Here is a 14017-nt window from a genome sequence, read left to right as displayed (position 1 = left end):
TATAGCCAATTTCGATAAACTAATCGAAGTTGGCTGTAGTGAAAGTGAAACGGATTTTATTGCAAAAAAATTAAATTTATAATAATCTGTAATAATAATTTTTTTTTGAAAAATCTGATGCTATTAATCTGTATTAATTAAGTTTTTTAGAAACTGTGATGCAATGGTTTTTAAGAGGTTTAAAGCCTTCTTACACGGAACATTTAAATTTCGCGCCCAAAAGCAACGTCATCGAAACAAACGCCATCTACATGTATGAGTATAATGTTACAAATAAACAGTGACATCTAACGAGTAATATAAGAAATTTCGTAAATTTCGGCTTTATTGATGAAATCTCCCAGTAAATAAATACTTAATATTCTTATACGTAGTAGTAAACTTCAGTATTTTTCAAAGATGGAAAAATTACAATTCAAACTAATATATTGTGAAAAGGGCGTGTATTATAGCTAAATTGCTTTGATCCTGTAAAGAATTCATATAAAAATTGGTTAATATCTGTCAATAAAACAAACCTTAATTTGATTTGTACTGAGTTTTAAGCGTTTTTGGAAGGTTTTCGTTCCTCGTTTTTTTCACGAGCCGAGATTAATATAATTTTATATTTTTTTAAAATCTTTTAAAAGCTAATTTAAATTTTTTTATATTATAAGTTATGAAGCTCTTCCGTGCGAAGCCGTAACCTAATTAACTCTTCTTGAATAGTATCAGTTATCATTTTGCGCTTATCCATCTAAAAATCAAAGGATAATGAAATACTTTAAATAACACAGTTAAAAAAAAAACCTTACAGCTGCGACTACTTCTTCCTGAAATTTTTTCCTCAATGTTTCGAAATCAATTGGATCCCCAATCAATATCGTTATAGCCTACATAAATTTATTTCCTTTTAAATTTAATTCAAGAAATCAAATTGAGAAGTAAAAAACATACGTTTCCAAATCGAGGAATATATGGATATTGGTTTGGTAATACATCGTCCATTCCCATATGGAAGAAAGGAATAACTATAGGAGTTTCTGAGCATTCCGCAATCAGGCGGCCAATACCTACAACACTATCTATTAAATTTCACTTAACTTGGAAATGAACGAGAGCTTAAGTGCTTACCCCATTTAAGTCTTAAATTAGGATCATGATTTTCATTAACTCGACCCTCAGGGAAGAAATGGACCCAACAACCAGCATTAAGCCTTTCTAGGCAAAATTCCATACCAGCTTGGTAAATTCCCTCACCTCTGACAACTGGAAATGTTTTACCCAATGCAAAAAATCGTGCGTGAAGCCCATTTGTGAAACAAATATCGTGAGCAGCGGCACTCCACCGCATAACGGCGTTGTTAAAAAAGTGACGCCAATCCAACATACCTATCGGGCAATAATATCGTTAGCATTTGCATAATCCTAATTGGAAAGAAATTAAAGATAGCTCTAGCCATCGTTGGCAAAGAGTATACACATACCCCACAATACTGGATCATCTAAGCAAGAATGATGGTTGCTTACGGTTATTAATGGAGTACCTGGTTTACGATTATCAATAGCGTCAATTAATACTTCGCGATTGTGCACTGTTAACTTATTAAGCCAGCCTACAAATATAAATTTATAAATAAAAATATTAAACTTTTTACATATTAAACGTAAGCCTCGTCTCACCTGACATAATTTTACTTAGAACTCCTACAGTGGGAATGACCAAGGCTGAACCCATTTTCCATAGTTTGTGCGGTTTAGATAGATCTGGCATAGGCCAATTGGTTTCAACGGGCATTTTTAAATTATACATCTTTGCATTATCATTTAATACTATATCCTAACTATAAATCTAATAATATTAAGTAAAATTTAACTTAAAAACTACCTAGGAAATTTGGAAGGCGAATATACCCTCACTAGCTTTGGCCATTTTGCATACTGCAATTCCGCGAATTTCATTGGCTAAAACCAATTCACGCCCATAATATTTAGGGCAGCCCGGGACATAAACCGGTTTCATTTAAAATTAATAAAACAGTAAAACATTTTAAGTGTTCCATGGTCAATTTAATAGCACTTATAATTTCAATGACACAATAAACGCGATGTAATTTGGCGTAAAAATAGAGAGTACTTATTTTCACAAGAAATACTTTTAAGAGAATGCATGCTAAATTCGAAGTAGCGTGTATATGGTATAAATGCTCACGGATGAGCAAAATTTTTAAGCAAATTGATTAAATTCTTATCTGGGTTGGGCGGAAAACTACAACCCCGGTTCTGAATAATGGTTGTAGCTACTTCAATGGCAAAATTAATGTGTTCATCCATAGTCTTTTCACCAGCAATATAAGACGCTAGATAACCAGAAACGAATGCATCCCCTGCACCGATAGTATCTTCAATATGCTCAACTTTTTTAACAGGATACTGCCAAGTTGGGCCATTAGTTTTACAAACAAGTACTGAATCAGATCCGCATGTCATTATCACCGTTCTCTTCGGTTTGATTCCATGGGAAAAATCAGTTTGGGCTATAAGTTTAACAATTGCAGCTAGACTAGTTACACTCCCATCAATTTGACGAGCTAAGGCCTTCATTTCACTATCATTACCAAACAAAATATCGACATAGGGTAGGACTTCTATTAAAGCTTTAAAATGCTCATCACAAATATAATCACCAGATAAATTAAAGGCAAACTGTTTGTTTTTCTCCTTGCAAAATTTCCCTAACTCTACAACAGCTTTCTTGTTGTGGGTTAAAAAATAACCCTCTACATAAATTATATGACATCTATTCAGAACGGTTTCAATTAAGGGCGATTTTAAATAATTAGCATTAAATGCATTAGCAGCCCCTAATCGGGCACATAATGTTCGTTTATTGTCATCAGTGACTAGACCAGCAGTTACGCCAGTTGGCTCAGTTTCAACAATATCGTAAAATGCTTTGACTCCGACTGCATTCACTTTTTCCAATAGCAATTCCCCAAACTGATCCTTGCCAATACTACCAATAAACGCAACACATTTTTCACCTACTATTGGCTTTAGAAGCCATTGAGTTACCCTAGCAGAGTTCTGAGCTGATCCACCAGGCGTTATATGTAGATCGTCCATGGTTTCAATCTCCTCAATGAGACCAGTTTGTTTTTCGGTGTATTCACAATTTTCATCGATTTTTAGGCCATACTTTTTCACGGTCGCGAAGGAACATGTAGCGGAATAGTCCAGCAAGGCATTTCCAATGTAGCAGATTTTTTCCATTTAGGATAAATATAGTACCGTCACCCTTCCCGAAGGTAAATGACGACAATTTGCATAAATGCCAAGAATAACTCCCGCGACGGCTTGCCCTAATACGTTTACACTATCACGTTTTCTTTTTGATAAGTGTCAGAATTAGAAGGCGCGATAGACATCGAAACGCGAAGTACGCACGTGACAGTTACTTGACATTTCCGGGGATAAATATCTGCAGCGCTTTTGGAAGCCGTCGTAGCCTAGGGGTGATCATTTCGCCATCTATGACCTTACGGAAGAACTTCGGAAAAATAGTGAAAAAGTGCTGCCGGAACGTCTCAGACGATTTCACGAGGGCAACAAATAGGCTTTGTATAAAAATTTGAACCTTGATTGCATTACTTCAATAATGTGGATTTTTCTTTATAATTTTCTAATACAAAGAAATTTAAATGTAAATGCGAAAATATATAAACCTCAAAAACACTTCGAAAGGCTTAAGCTTCGAATGAGTCAAAATGTCAAATGGGAAACCTTAGGAGGTGTCGCTATACCGAAAAATCGATAATATTGATTGGCGAGTCACCATAGCAACCCTTCTATTGCTTCCGCGGAAAAAATGAATCATCGAAAAATGCTTCCTTTTCCAGTAAATTTCGCGTGTCTGAGTATCATTTAAAAAAAAATTACGCCTTTCGCGTGGATGAAACGATATACTAGTCACTCTAAGTCACAGTAACTAAATAATGTGCTAGTCGGTAAGGTTAAAAACAAGTAAAAATATAAATGTAAGACTAGCCCTAAACGTCTTAAGAGTATCAATTTGCAAAAATAGTTTTCGAGCCTTAATACGCCTCCGATCGGCGAAAAAGGAAAAATGTTAAACCGCGTCAGAAGAAAAACCGCTAAATACAGCGAAATACCAATCGCTCGCAAAACTACATCATCTCCTGGAAAGGACTTCCACCAGTAAGCTTTTAAACTCCGCGTTTAGCCGAATTTACAGGGGCTACGTAGTTACAATAAGCCTTTGTCTATTATTATTATTATTATAGGAATTTGCTACACGAAGAAAATGTTATTGAAATCGAAGAGGATTACTTCATTAATCTCAATGAACAGATACAGTTTTTGGAATTGGAAGTTAATTATTTATATCCTTTAATATTTTAAAAGTATATTTAAATATGAGTAAGAACGTATTCAGGTTTCTTGATTTTTGTTACACTAATCTGCGTATTAAAATCTTTAACTTTAAAATTACGAAAACCGTTATGGAAGAGTCAGAGAAAGCTAAAGCCAATGATAGTGAAGCCGAATTATTGCGTCATCAATTAACGGTTAGTTAACTAAAATTATATTTAGTTATTGCTTCATTTTGTGTACGCAGCTATGGGTTATATTTTTATTTGCAAAGATTTAAATGTAAAAGGTACCGATAGATGGCGACAGAATCGGTTATAATTTAAACCAAAGCCTGGGACCTACCCGGGGCGGGAAAAGATCTGAACTGAACTGAACCACGGGCAACCCATTCGTCATAATTACGCGAGCAAGGATTTCCCCCCTATATACTCTACTATAACATGTAAGAGTTCAGCGCCACGCTATTTTTTTATATTGGTTTCAATGCAAAAACTATTATAAAAATAATATTCCGCTAGGGGCGCTCAAACCATACAAAAATCTTTTGTTCATAGAAACTTCAACGAATGGGTTGGCCGCTGTAGCGCGTGATCAAAGTTGGCCGTGACTAAACTTAAACGCAACAAGATGGCGCGCTCTTTAAACAGAAGCTTCTTGATAAGCCTTGGCTTTATATTCTTTCATTTTAGGACAGCAAAAACGAAATAAACAATTTAAGACTGGACCTTAAACAGAAAAATACTAAAATCGATTTGCTGAGTACCCATAACAATAAACTAATGAAGGAAATGGCAGAAACGAGAGGTAAGATTTAATTAAAATTAAATTAAGCTAATTTACAAGATTTTCAACGTAACAGAGCTGGAAGGGAATCAGAAGAAGGCGTATTTGGACGAAATCGTGCAAAACAAGAGGATCATAGAAAACAAGAACGAAATCATCAAAGAGATGGAGAACAAGAATAAAGATCTGAACGGAAAACTTGACGAGTATTTGGAAGAAATTAAAGATTTGAAGAACAAGTTGACGGAACTGAACGAAAAGGCAAGCGTTATTTCTGCTCGTATTGTTTTATAAGATTGTTTCGTATTTAATTCGTTGTCTGATAACAGAATGAAGAATTGGATCAGTTAATAGAGAATAACGCGAAGGATTTGGAGAAATTACAGAAAGCGTTTCAGGATCAGGAAACGGTCTTAGAACGGTATCGCTCTGGACAAGAACGCTTCCGATTGGATTATTTTAACGTGAGTTGCGAGGTCGAACATTTAACTTGAACAAAATTAGTAGTTAAAATTAAAATTTCCTAGTTCAGATTGACCTTGCTGATTAGGGGTTTAAAATTTCCTAGTTCAGATAGAATGAAATTAGTAGGGGCTTAAAATTTCCTAGTTCAGATAGAATGAAATTAGTAGGGGCTTAAAATTTCCTAGTTCAGATAGAATGAAATTAGTAGGGGCTCAAAATTTTATAGTTCAGATTGACCGAAATTAGTAAGGGCCTAAAATTTCCTAGTTCAGATAGAATGAAATTAGTAGGGGCTTAAAATTTCCTAGTTCATATTGACCTTAATTAGTAGGGGCTTAAAAATTCCTAGTTCAGATTGACCGAAATTAGTAAGGGCCTAAAATTTCCTAGTTCAGATAGAATGAAATTAGTAGGGGCTTAAAATTTCCTAGTTCAGATAGAATGAAATTAGTAGGGGCTCAAAATTTTATAGTTCAGATTGACCGAAATTAGTAAGGGCCTAAAATTTCCTAGTTCAGATAGAATGAAATTAGTAGGGGCATAAAATTTCCTAGTTCAGATAGAATGAAATTAGTAGGGGCTTAAAATTTCCTAGTTCAGATAGAATGAAATTAGTAGGGGCTTAAAATTTCCTAGTTCATTTTGACCTTAATTAGTAGGGGCTTAAAATTTCCTAGTTCAGATAGAATGAAATTAGTAGGGGCTCAAAATTTTATAGTTCAGATTGACCGAAATTATTACGGCTTAAAATTTCCTAGTTCAACTTAATAGAAGCTAAAAAAATTCAGCTTAAGCCTGCTTATAGTTCAGGTCAAACCTAACTCTAACAGGAACTGAAAGCTGAAACTTTCCCAAACCACTTGGGCTTTACAGAAAGAAGTTAAGGAGTTGAAACACCGCTTGAAACAAGCTGAGCAAGTAGCTGAGCACGAGAAGCACATGAGAGCTAAGATTTACGAAGAAAATGAACTGTTAGTGAAGAGATTCAGCGAGCAGGAAACCATGTTAACAGAAATCCGTAGCGAGATCGAGGAAGTTAGTAAAATTTAAATCTAATTTGCATATAGTCCTAATTTGCGTATTTTCCCGCGTAGAACAATTTCGCCCGGAACAAGTTGGAAGAAAGCAACAAAAGTTTGACTCTACAAATCGCGGAACTGAAAGCTGAAAAGGGTACGCTACACGGAAATTCGTTTAACCACCTTTTTCGCCACAGTATGGCGACATCTATCGGCGGAAAAGGTGGTTTTATTTCGGGTCTAAACCGACTCGAAGCAAATTCTCGTATTATACCGAGGTTAGATTTTTCAGTGAAAACAAGAACGGAGATCGATACGGCCAGAAATTTCTTAAAACAACTCACCGAAAAATACGCCACCTTGAAAACCGAGGTATGAATACACTGAATAGGTGCTTCGATAAAAACATCGCATTTAGTCGCCCCCTACTATTCATAATAAACATTTGGATTAAGCCATTAAAGGTTCGACTTGAATCCTTTTAAATGTTACCAGATGGCGCCAGTTTAAACGTTTTAGCAGGAAGGGAATAAACATTAATATCACTATTTTTTAGTAACAATTTATTGTCCGATTTTGTTTGAAAATCGGCCACAAAATAATTACTATTTTTTTTTAGAAAATCGGCCCACTAAATTAACACTTTTTTTTAGAAAATCGGCCAATAAATTATTTTTTTTTTAGAAATTCGGGCACTAAATTAACACTTTTTTCAGAAAATCGGCCACTATTATCAAAGACTATGATATTATAGCGATTTTTTCAGAAAATCGGCCACTATATTATTACAATTTTTTTAGAAAGTCGGACACCGTCAAATAAATAAATTATTACTGATTTATTAGAAAATCGGCACATGAATAAATTATTACTAATTTTATAAACATTCGGCAAATAAATCAATTATACCTAATTTTTTTAGAAAAAATCTAATTTAGGTACTATTTTAAGCAAAGTTATTTGAAAAACTAAAAGCAAAAGTTCATCTGGAGAAAACCTTTACACGAAAAGAAACAATATTGAATATTTTTCAAGTTTTTTAGATAAATTACAATTTCTACGTTTCAGACGGTTGGCGCCATCTGGTAAATCTTCGAATATTTAAAAATCAACCTCTAATGGCATACTCCCTGTGAAATTATCTCCACCCTTGTCAAATAACAATCTGTCTACAGCCGTATTAGCCGAATCGTTATTATTGAAGCACCTATTTGTCGATATCTTACGAAATTAAGCTTTGGCTAATAAATTTTGTCCGCTTCTTAAAAGTTGTCGGAACAAAAACGACAACTTGTAAGCGCTGAAGTTAACGAATCGAAATTGCTGACTAAGATCGACGTGTTGGAAGAAAAATGGAGGTTTATAAGCCAAGAAAACGATTTCTTGAGGAGAGAAAACACCGTAGCGCAAGAGGAATTGGAAGAATTCAAAAATTTGGTAAGCCTTTCCTCAAAGAAAAACGACTTAAGCCTAGTGTTCGTACGGGGACCCCGACCTCGACTGTCGCAAATCAAGTCGGGGTTTTCCATTTTTCGGGGTTATGTTTTCGTAGTGTAATTTTAAATTTTCGCGCCGACGCACCCCGCTAAATCCTAAAAATATAAAATAGATAGGTTCCTCCTCTCCCTTTTTTCGTGGGCGACAATAGAATGATCCGAATGATTTTCAGCTGATGCCGCTGACGTAGCTCTCGCTTGACACTTGACTATGACTTGAGTCACTTTTTTAAGTTTTAGTTTCATAATTGCCGTTGTTTCGGACTCTCTGTCTCAGCTAAGGAGTGTGAAGTTACAACGTTTGTAAATAACTTGTGAATTTATAAAACAACTTATTTAAACAATAACAATGCCTAAGCTATAGACCTCTATTTTAAAATCTACCTATCTTATCTATTTTTACTATAGTCCAGTCGATAATTCAAAATAACGGTAAAAAATGCCGCCGATCAGTTTTGTAAAATATTTTCGGCGGCGTAATCGTCGGCCATTTTCGGTATGGAGATACAGGCCGGAAGGCAGGCAAGGCTGCCAGATTTCGATAGATCGAAAATGTTTTCGTTTTGAAAACGACAATTTTGCGGCGTAGCTATCGACTAAGACTATTACTAATAGTCCCTAGCCTCAGAGGCTGGCTTACACAAGATACACTATCTAATCTTAAATCGTAAAATTGGGGTATTTTTATAATTTTTCTATTCTTAATAAATACAAAGAATTTTCCATCCCCGACCCCGACTGGTTTTTCGCGGGGTTAGACCCACCCCGACCCCGACCCCGACTTTATTTTGACCCCGTACGAACACTACTTAAGCCTTGGTTTGTTACGCTTTAACAGTTTAAATCCTGAGTTTGAAGCGTAAGAAAGTGTAGGAGAAATACTGTAGATGGCGTGGGGAATCATTTCCGTTTGAAAAATAGGGCTAAATATTAAAATAGTTAGTATAGGGAGCTGTTGGCTCGCGTGGCTTGCCACCACCCTCCTACGCATTGTAACCCGGCCACCTGAATTAATGGCTTTAAAAGTCGCTCGATGACTTAGGCCTAAGGTGGTGCCAAGGGTATAAGCCTAGCTGATTATTATTATTAATTGGGAACGTTGAATCATGGATTACCTATTTCCGGTATATTCACGAATTGTCACCGGGACCCGGTATTCACAAGGCCATTTCGCTCCCCGACTTTGACCAATTTTAGAAACTCCCCGACTTTGACCAATTTTAGAAACTCCCCGACCTGCAGAGATTCCCCGACCTGCAGACCAATTTTAGAAACTCCCCGACTTTGACCAATTTTAGAAACTCCCCGACTTTGACCAATTTTAGAAACTCCCCGACCTGCAGACCAATTTTAGAAACTCCCCGACTTTTAGACAAATTTTACAAATTCCCCGACTTTTAGATAAATTTTTGCAATTCCCCGACTTTTAGATAAATTTTTGCAATTCCCCGACTTTTAGACCAATTTTTGCAATTCTCCGACTTTTAGACCAATTTTTGCAATTCTCCGACTTTTTCCGCGGGGGTAAATTAGACCATTCCTACTGCGAAATTAGAATGAATAGATTCTGATGAATATGAATTTGTGTTTCTAGTTAACTAAGAAGGATTCGGAGATGGAGTTTTTGGAGGAGAAGGTGGTCTCGATGCAAGTTTGTCTGGAAGAACTCAAACAACACAACGAAGCCTCGGCGCAAATCCATTCTAACCGCTGGTTACAAATGGTTGATTTGGCTCAAGGTATTCAGAGTTTGAGCCAAAAAGCGGCTCAAAATGGAAGGATTGACGATCTTTAAACCAAATATTAATTCAAGTTTAAAACTAAATCTTCATTAAAAAGTTATTAACACCGACTAACGCCAATAGGCATTGTTACCAACGTATTCAAACCTCCATTTTTCTCTTTAATTTTTTTGTAATAGTTTCTCCGAATAAACAGTATTATGTAGGGTGTTAGTAACATTTACGTAAATAAAAGTTAATTAAAAATTAAAAAGAATTAAATAATACAGGTTAAAAAATAAGAAAATTAAGGCATTAAAAATTGCAATAAAACAAAAAGGTGTTATTTATTAACTTGTACAAAGTACATAATAAAAACACAAACTTATGTAAATGAAAAGACTATATAGGAATTGATTATTTGAAATGGAGTTTAAAAACGAACTTTTATGGCAGTTACGGAGCTACTGTTGAGGTAGCGGTAGAGTTAGTGGCTTCGTCGGCCGGAAGCACGCAATAAGTTCTCAACCAATCATTTTCGTCGGCGCCCGTGACGTCCCAACTTAGGAAACTTGGCCTCCAGCGAATTCTCTTTGTCCAGTCATTGATGGTTAGTGGTTTGTAAAACTAAATCGATTTTGTTTCAAATTTATTAATATAATATAATATAATATAATATAATAATAAGCCTAATAAGGCAATTTTTACTCCGACTACTTCAGGGTTGCCACATTATTTTCATATTCAATTTCCCCGACTTTTCCAGGTTTTCCCTAGCCATTTCTGGAGATTTCCCTGTCCTATTTTATGGCAAAAACTGGCAATTTTTAGGAACTATTTGCAATCAAAATAAATTCCCTGACATTTCCCTCTCTATTGACATGTCCCTCACTATTATACTAGTTTTTTTTTAATTCCCTGACATTTCCTTCTCTATTACACTAGTTTTTTTAATTCCCTGACATTTCCTTCTCTATTACACTAGTTTTTTTAATTCCCTGACATTTCCTTCTCTATTACACTAGTTTTTTTAATTCCCTGACATTTCCTTCTCTATTACACTAGTTTTTTTTAATTCCCTGACATTTCCTTCTCTATTACACTAGTTTTTTAATTCCCTGACATTTCCTTCTCTATTACACTAGTTTTTTTTAATTCCCTGACATTTCCTTCTCTATTACACTAGTTTTTTTTAATTCCCTGACATTTCCTTCTCTATTACACTAGTTTTTTTAATTCCCTGACATTTCCTTCTCTATTACACTAGTTTTTTTAATTCCCTGACATTTCCTTCTCTATTACACTAGTTTTTTTAATTCCCTGACATTTCCTTCTCTATTACACTAGTTTTTTTAATTCCCTGACATTTCCTTCTCTATTACACTAGTTTTTTTTAATTCCCTGACATTTCCTTCTCTATTATACTAGTTTTTTTTAATTCCTTGATTTAATAAAACTCCGATTTAAATAAAAATCGATTTGTTTTTGAAATAACAAAATTACTAACACTGGAAAACCCCCTAATGTTGTGTAGCGCCATCTACAGCCGCAGTCAGAGTAAAAATCTTCCTCATTACAGCTTTTTTTCCACTCTGAGTTAAAGATGAAAGTGACTATTTTCAGCTGGCTTTAGTTCAGATTTAAAACGAGTAACGACCGTTTGGGAGTTTTTAAGACGGAATTTAAAGTGACGATTTTGGACACTAGATGGCGGAACTGCCTCTTCTAAAATTATGACACCTTTTTTCCATGACTCAGTAATAGGGCTTTTCTAAGGCAGGGTTGCCACCATATTTTCCGAATCAAATTCCAACTTTTCCCTTACCATCTTTAGAGATTTTTCCCGCCATTTTTAAAGCCAAATGAGAAACTTTTTAACTTTACATTTTACTTTTATCAAAAGTTAATAAATTGACTTAGGGCATTATTTAGAAAAAAAAATATGTTTTAACAAATAAATTTTTTTTTTATTACAACGTTAAAGAAATGACCAGATCTTTTAACAAATTAAATAATAATCGCCTATTAGGCCTTTCTATAAATTAACGTGGCCTTCTTGTTTACTGTTTTTTTCTAACTTCTACAATGCTTCCCCAGCTCTCCCACTAAAGAGAGCGAATGGATTCGTCCATAGGTTTGACTGCACAATTTCGAGAACAAGTTGGGCAGTCGTAGCGAATTTATGGAAAGGCCTATTTGTCACAGAAGTATGTGCAAAAATTACTTTAAACCCTTTTTAAACATAAAATATAATTTACTGACGTTTCCCTGATTTCCCTCCCGTGGCAACTTCTGTTCCCCATTTCGTCTACAAAGGGTGCGTATTTTTGAACAGATTTGATAACGATATCCTATTGATTATGTGTTAACGAAGTCTTTTTTAGTTCCACATCTATATGTATATATAGAGTGGGACTATTGATTTCGTTAGAATGTTGTGAAGTGTCGTCGTCGTCCACATTTGCAACATCTTCCATATCTTTTGAACGGGGTGACATAACCCCACCGTTTTTTCTAAGAATGCTTAATATGGTTGCCACTATCTGCACAACCAAGTTTCACGGGTTAAATTTAGTTAGCGACGCTTTGCCAGCCCCTTCTATCCGACCCCCCTTAGGCACTTCTAAAAAAAATACGCAGCCTTGCAATTTTGGTTACGATTGACTTTTAAATTTCGTTTAAGTTTTAATCTATATAACCGCTATACCTCTACAATGTGCGCACGTTTCAGCTCTGTCGTGGAAACAGGGGGCGCAAAAGCCCCCCTTTTCCGATTGTGAGCGTTGATTTACGCACGCTGATTATTACCCAACTGAGTGACTTAAAAATTTAATTTCTTTTTTTAAATTACGTATTTATTTTAGCTCTAACGGTTTGCCAGGTTTCGGTGCCCTAGGAAAATTAGGGGCCCTTGGGCGCCGCATAAACCACATTCCCGCTGACGTTCGTTTTTGCCTTACGCAGAGTGCGTGATTTACGTATCGAAGCCGCGTATGGCCAGAAGAAACAAATAAGTGTGACACTACTTATCGAAGCCATGTATGACCAGAAGTAACAAATAAGTGTGACACTCACTTATCGAAGCCGTGTATTGCCAACGCTATTCGCGTGCGATTTTAGGTATAAATTTGAAACTTGATGAAGTTATTAGGATGGGTATTGCGGATATTTTACCAGACTTAATTTTAATTTAACCAAGGCTGAGCTTGTTTTGGCCTAATTTTAACGCTATTCGCGTGCGATTTGAGGTATAACTTTGAAACTGGATGTAGTTATTAGGATGGTCATTGCTGATATTTTACCAGACTTAATTGTAATTTAACCAAGGCTTAGCTTGTTTTGGCCTAATTTTAACGCTATTCGCGTGCGATTTGAGGAATATCTTTGAAACTTGATTTAGTTATTAGGATGGTCATTGCTGATATTTTACCAGACTTAATTTTAATTTAACCAAGGCTGAGCTTGTTTTGGCCTAATTTTAACGCTATTCGCGTGCGATTTGAGGTATAACTTTGAAACTGGATGTAGTTATTAGGATGGTCATTGCTGATATTTTACCAGACTTAATTGTAATTTAACCAAGGCTTAGCTTGTTTTGGCCTAATTTTAACGCTATTCGCGTGCGATTTGAAACTTGATGTAGGTATTAAGATAGGTATTGCGGATATTTTACCAGACTTAATTTTAAATTAACGAAGGCTTAGCATTTTTACGCAGTCTTGACTGTATTTGAGATACGGGCAGGGTTTAAAAAAACCCGGGTTTTTTTAAAAACACCCAGCCCATTGGGCTTTTTTGGGTTTTATTGGGTTTTTATGGGTTTTTTTGGGTTTTTTAGGGTTTTTTACCTAAAATGATACCCTAAATCGATGATTTACTTCATTTTTATTTTTTATTTTCAATTTAGCACTACTTATTTATCGCTCTTATTCTTATCTTTCGTAGACGTAAAGTATCGTCTGCTCCATGTTCTGCTAAATATTTATTGAAAGTTGCAGAAGTTTAAAACTTACTGTTTAGTTAACACTGTTAACTTGCTACTGTTAGATTAGTGTTTACCAAAACACTGGTAATGTATTTTGTGTAAATACGTTTTATAAAAAAGCAATATTTTTGTATTATTATTATAGAATTTAAAGAATTAAAGTTTAATTTTTTA

At 35.2% G+C, this 14017-nt stretch overlaps 3 protein-coding genes across 5 annotated transcripts in view; 1 reads left to right on the top strand and 2 right to left on the bottom strand.

Annotated features, from left to right (window-relative positions):
- Nucleotides 1–300: 300 nt before the first annotated feature.
- On the bottom strand, nt 301–3509 carry Taz (tafazzin, phospholipid-lysophospholipid transacylase). Of its 2 annotated transcripts, XM_090178586.1 has the most exons (6): nt 1663–2192; nt 1467–1595; nt 1114–1371; nt 937–1052; nt 795–872; nt 301–736 (listed from the first exon to the last, which is right to left on the bottom strand). In XM_090178586.1, exons 1-6 carry the CDS (start codon nt 1790–1792, stop codon nt 650–652), a joined length of 798 nt encoding a protein of 265 aa, XP_090034712.1. In that variant the 5' UTR covers nt 1793–2192; the 3' UTR covers nt 301–649. The 2 variants fall into 2 exon arrangements, 1 of the variants encoding a protein (XP_090034712.1); XR_016481291.1 differs by lacking the exons at nt 301–736; nt 795–872; nt 937–1052; nt 1114–1371 and having other exon boundaries at nt 1468–1595; nt 1663–3509.
- A 430-nt stretch (nt 3510–3939) lies between these two features.
- On the top strand, nt 3940–10189 carry LOC149962113 (uncharacterized). Of its 2 annotated transcripts, none has more exons than XM_090178571.1 (11): nt 3940–4197; nt 4284–4382; nt 4493–4568; nt 5064–5178; nt 5234–5418; nt 5487–5621; nt 6496–6657; nt 6717–6795; nt 6934–7013; nt 7911–8078; nt 9732–10189. In XM_090178571.1, the coding sequence occupies exons 1-11, from the start codon at nt 4106–4108 to the stop codon at nt 9930–9932; spliced, it is 1392 nt and encodes a 463-aa protein (XP_090034697.1). In that variant the 5' UTR covers nt 3940–4105; the 3' UTR covers nt 9933–10189. The 2 variants fall into 2 exon arrangements, with proteins under 2 accessions (XP_090034697.1, XP_090034688.1); XM_090178562.1 differs by having other exon boundaries at nt 6925–7013.
- Nucleotides 10181–14017, bottom strand: part of LOC149962111 (uncharacterized) — a 26651-nt gene continuing 22814 nt past the window's right edge. Inside the window, exon 16 of the mRNA XM_090178552.1 lies at nt 10181–10485. Within this exon, the coding sequence (XP_090034678.1) occupies nt 10315–10485 (171 nt within the window). The 3' untranslated portion in view covers nt 10181–10314. The remainder of the gene's footprint in view (nt 10486–14017) is intronic.

This window comes from Leiobunum rupestre, chromosome 1, assembly GCF_980474605.1.
Source record: "Leiobunum rupestre chromosome 1, qqLeiRupe1.1.hap1, whole genome shotgun sequence".
Lineage (NCBI taxonomy): Eukaryota > Metazoa > Arthropoda > Arachnida > Opiliones > Sclerosomatidae > Leiobunum > Leiobunum rupestre.
Note: the sequence above shows the minus strand (reverse complement) of the source record. Positions and strands in the feature narration are given on the sequence as shown.

Bases quoted from the DNA above. Each gene is read 5' to 3' on its own strand.
- Taz (XM_090178586.1), bottom strand. From the start codon at position 1,792: ATGTATAATTTAAAAATGCCCGTTGAAACCAATTGGCCTATGCCAGAT. The intron at 1,053-1,113 runs GTAAGCACTTAA...ATAGTGTTGTAG, and splicing joins TAATTTAAGACTTAAATGGG to GTATTGGCCGCCTGATTGCG. The intron at 873-936 runs GTATGTTTTTTA...AAATTTATGTAG, and splicing joins ATATTCCTCGATTTGGAAAC to GCTATAACGATATTGATTGG.
- LOC149962113 (XM_090178562.1), top strand. From the start codon at position 4,106: ATGTTAAACCGCGTCAGAAGAAAAACCGCTAAATACAGCGAAATACCA. The intron at 4,198-4,283 runs GTAAGCTTTTAA...TTATTATTATAG, and splicing joins CCTGGAAAGGACTTCCACCA to GAATTTGCTACACGAAGAAA. The intron at 4,569-5,063 runs GTTAGTTAACTA...CTTTCATTTTAG, and splicing joins TATTGCGTCATCAATTAACG to GACAGCAAAAACGAAATAAA.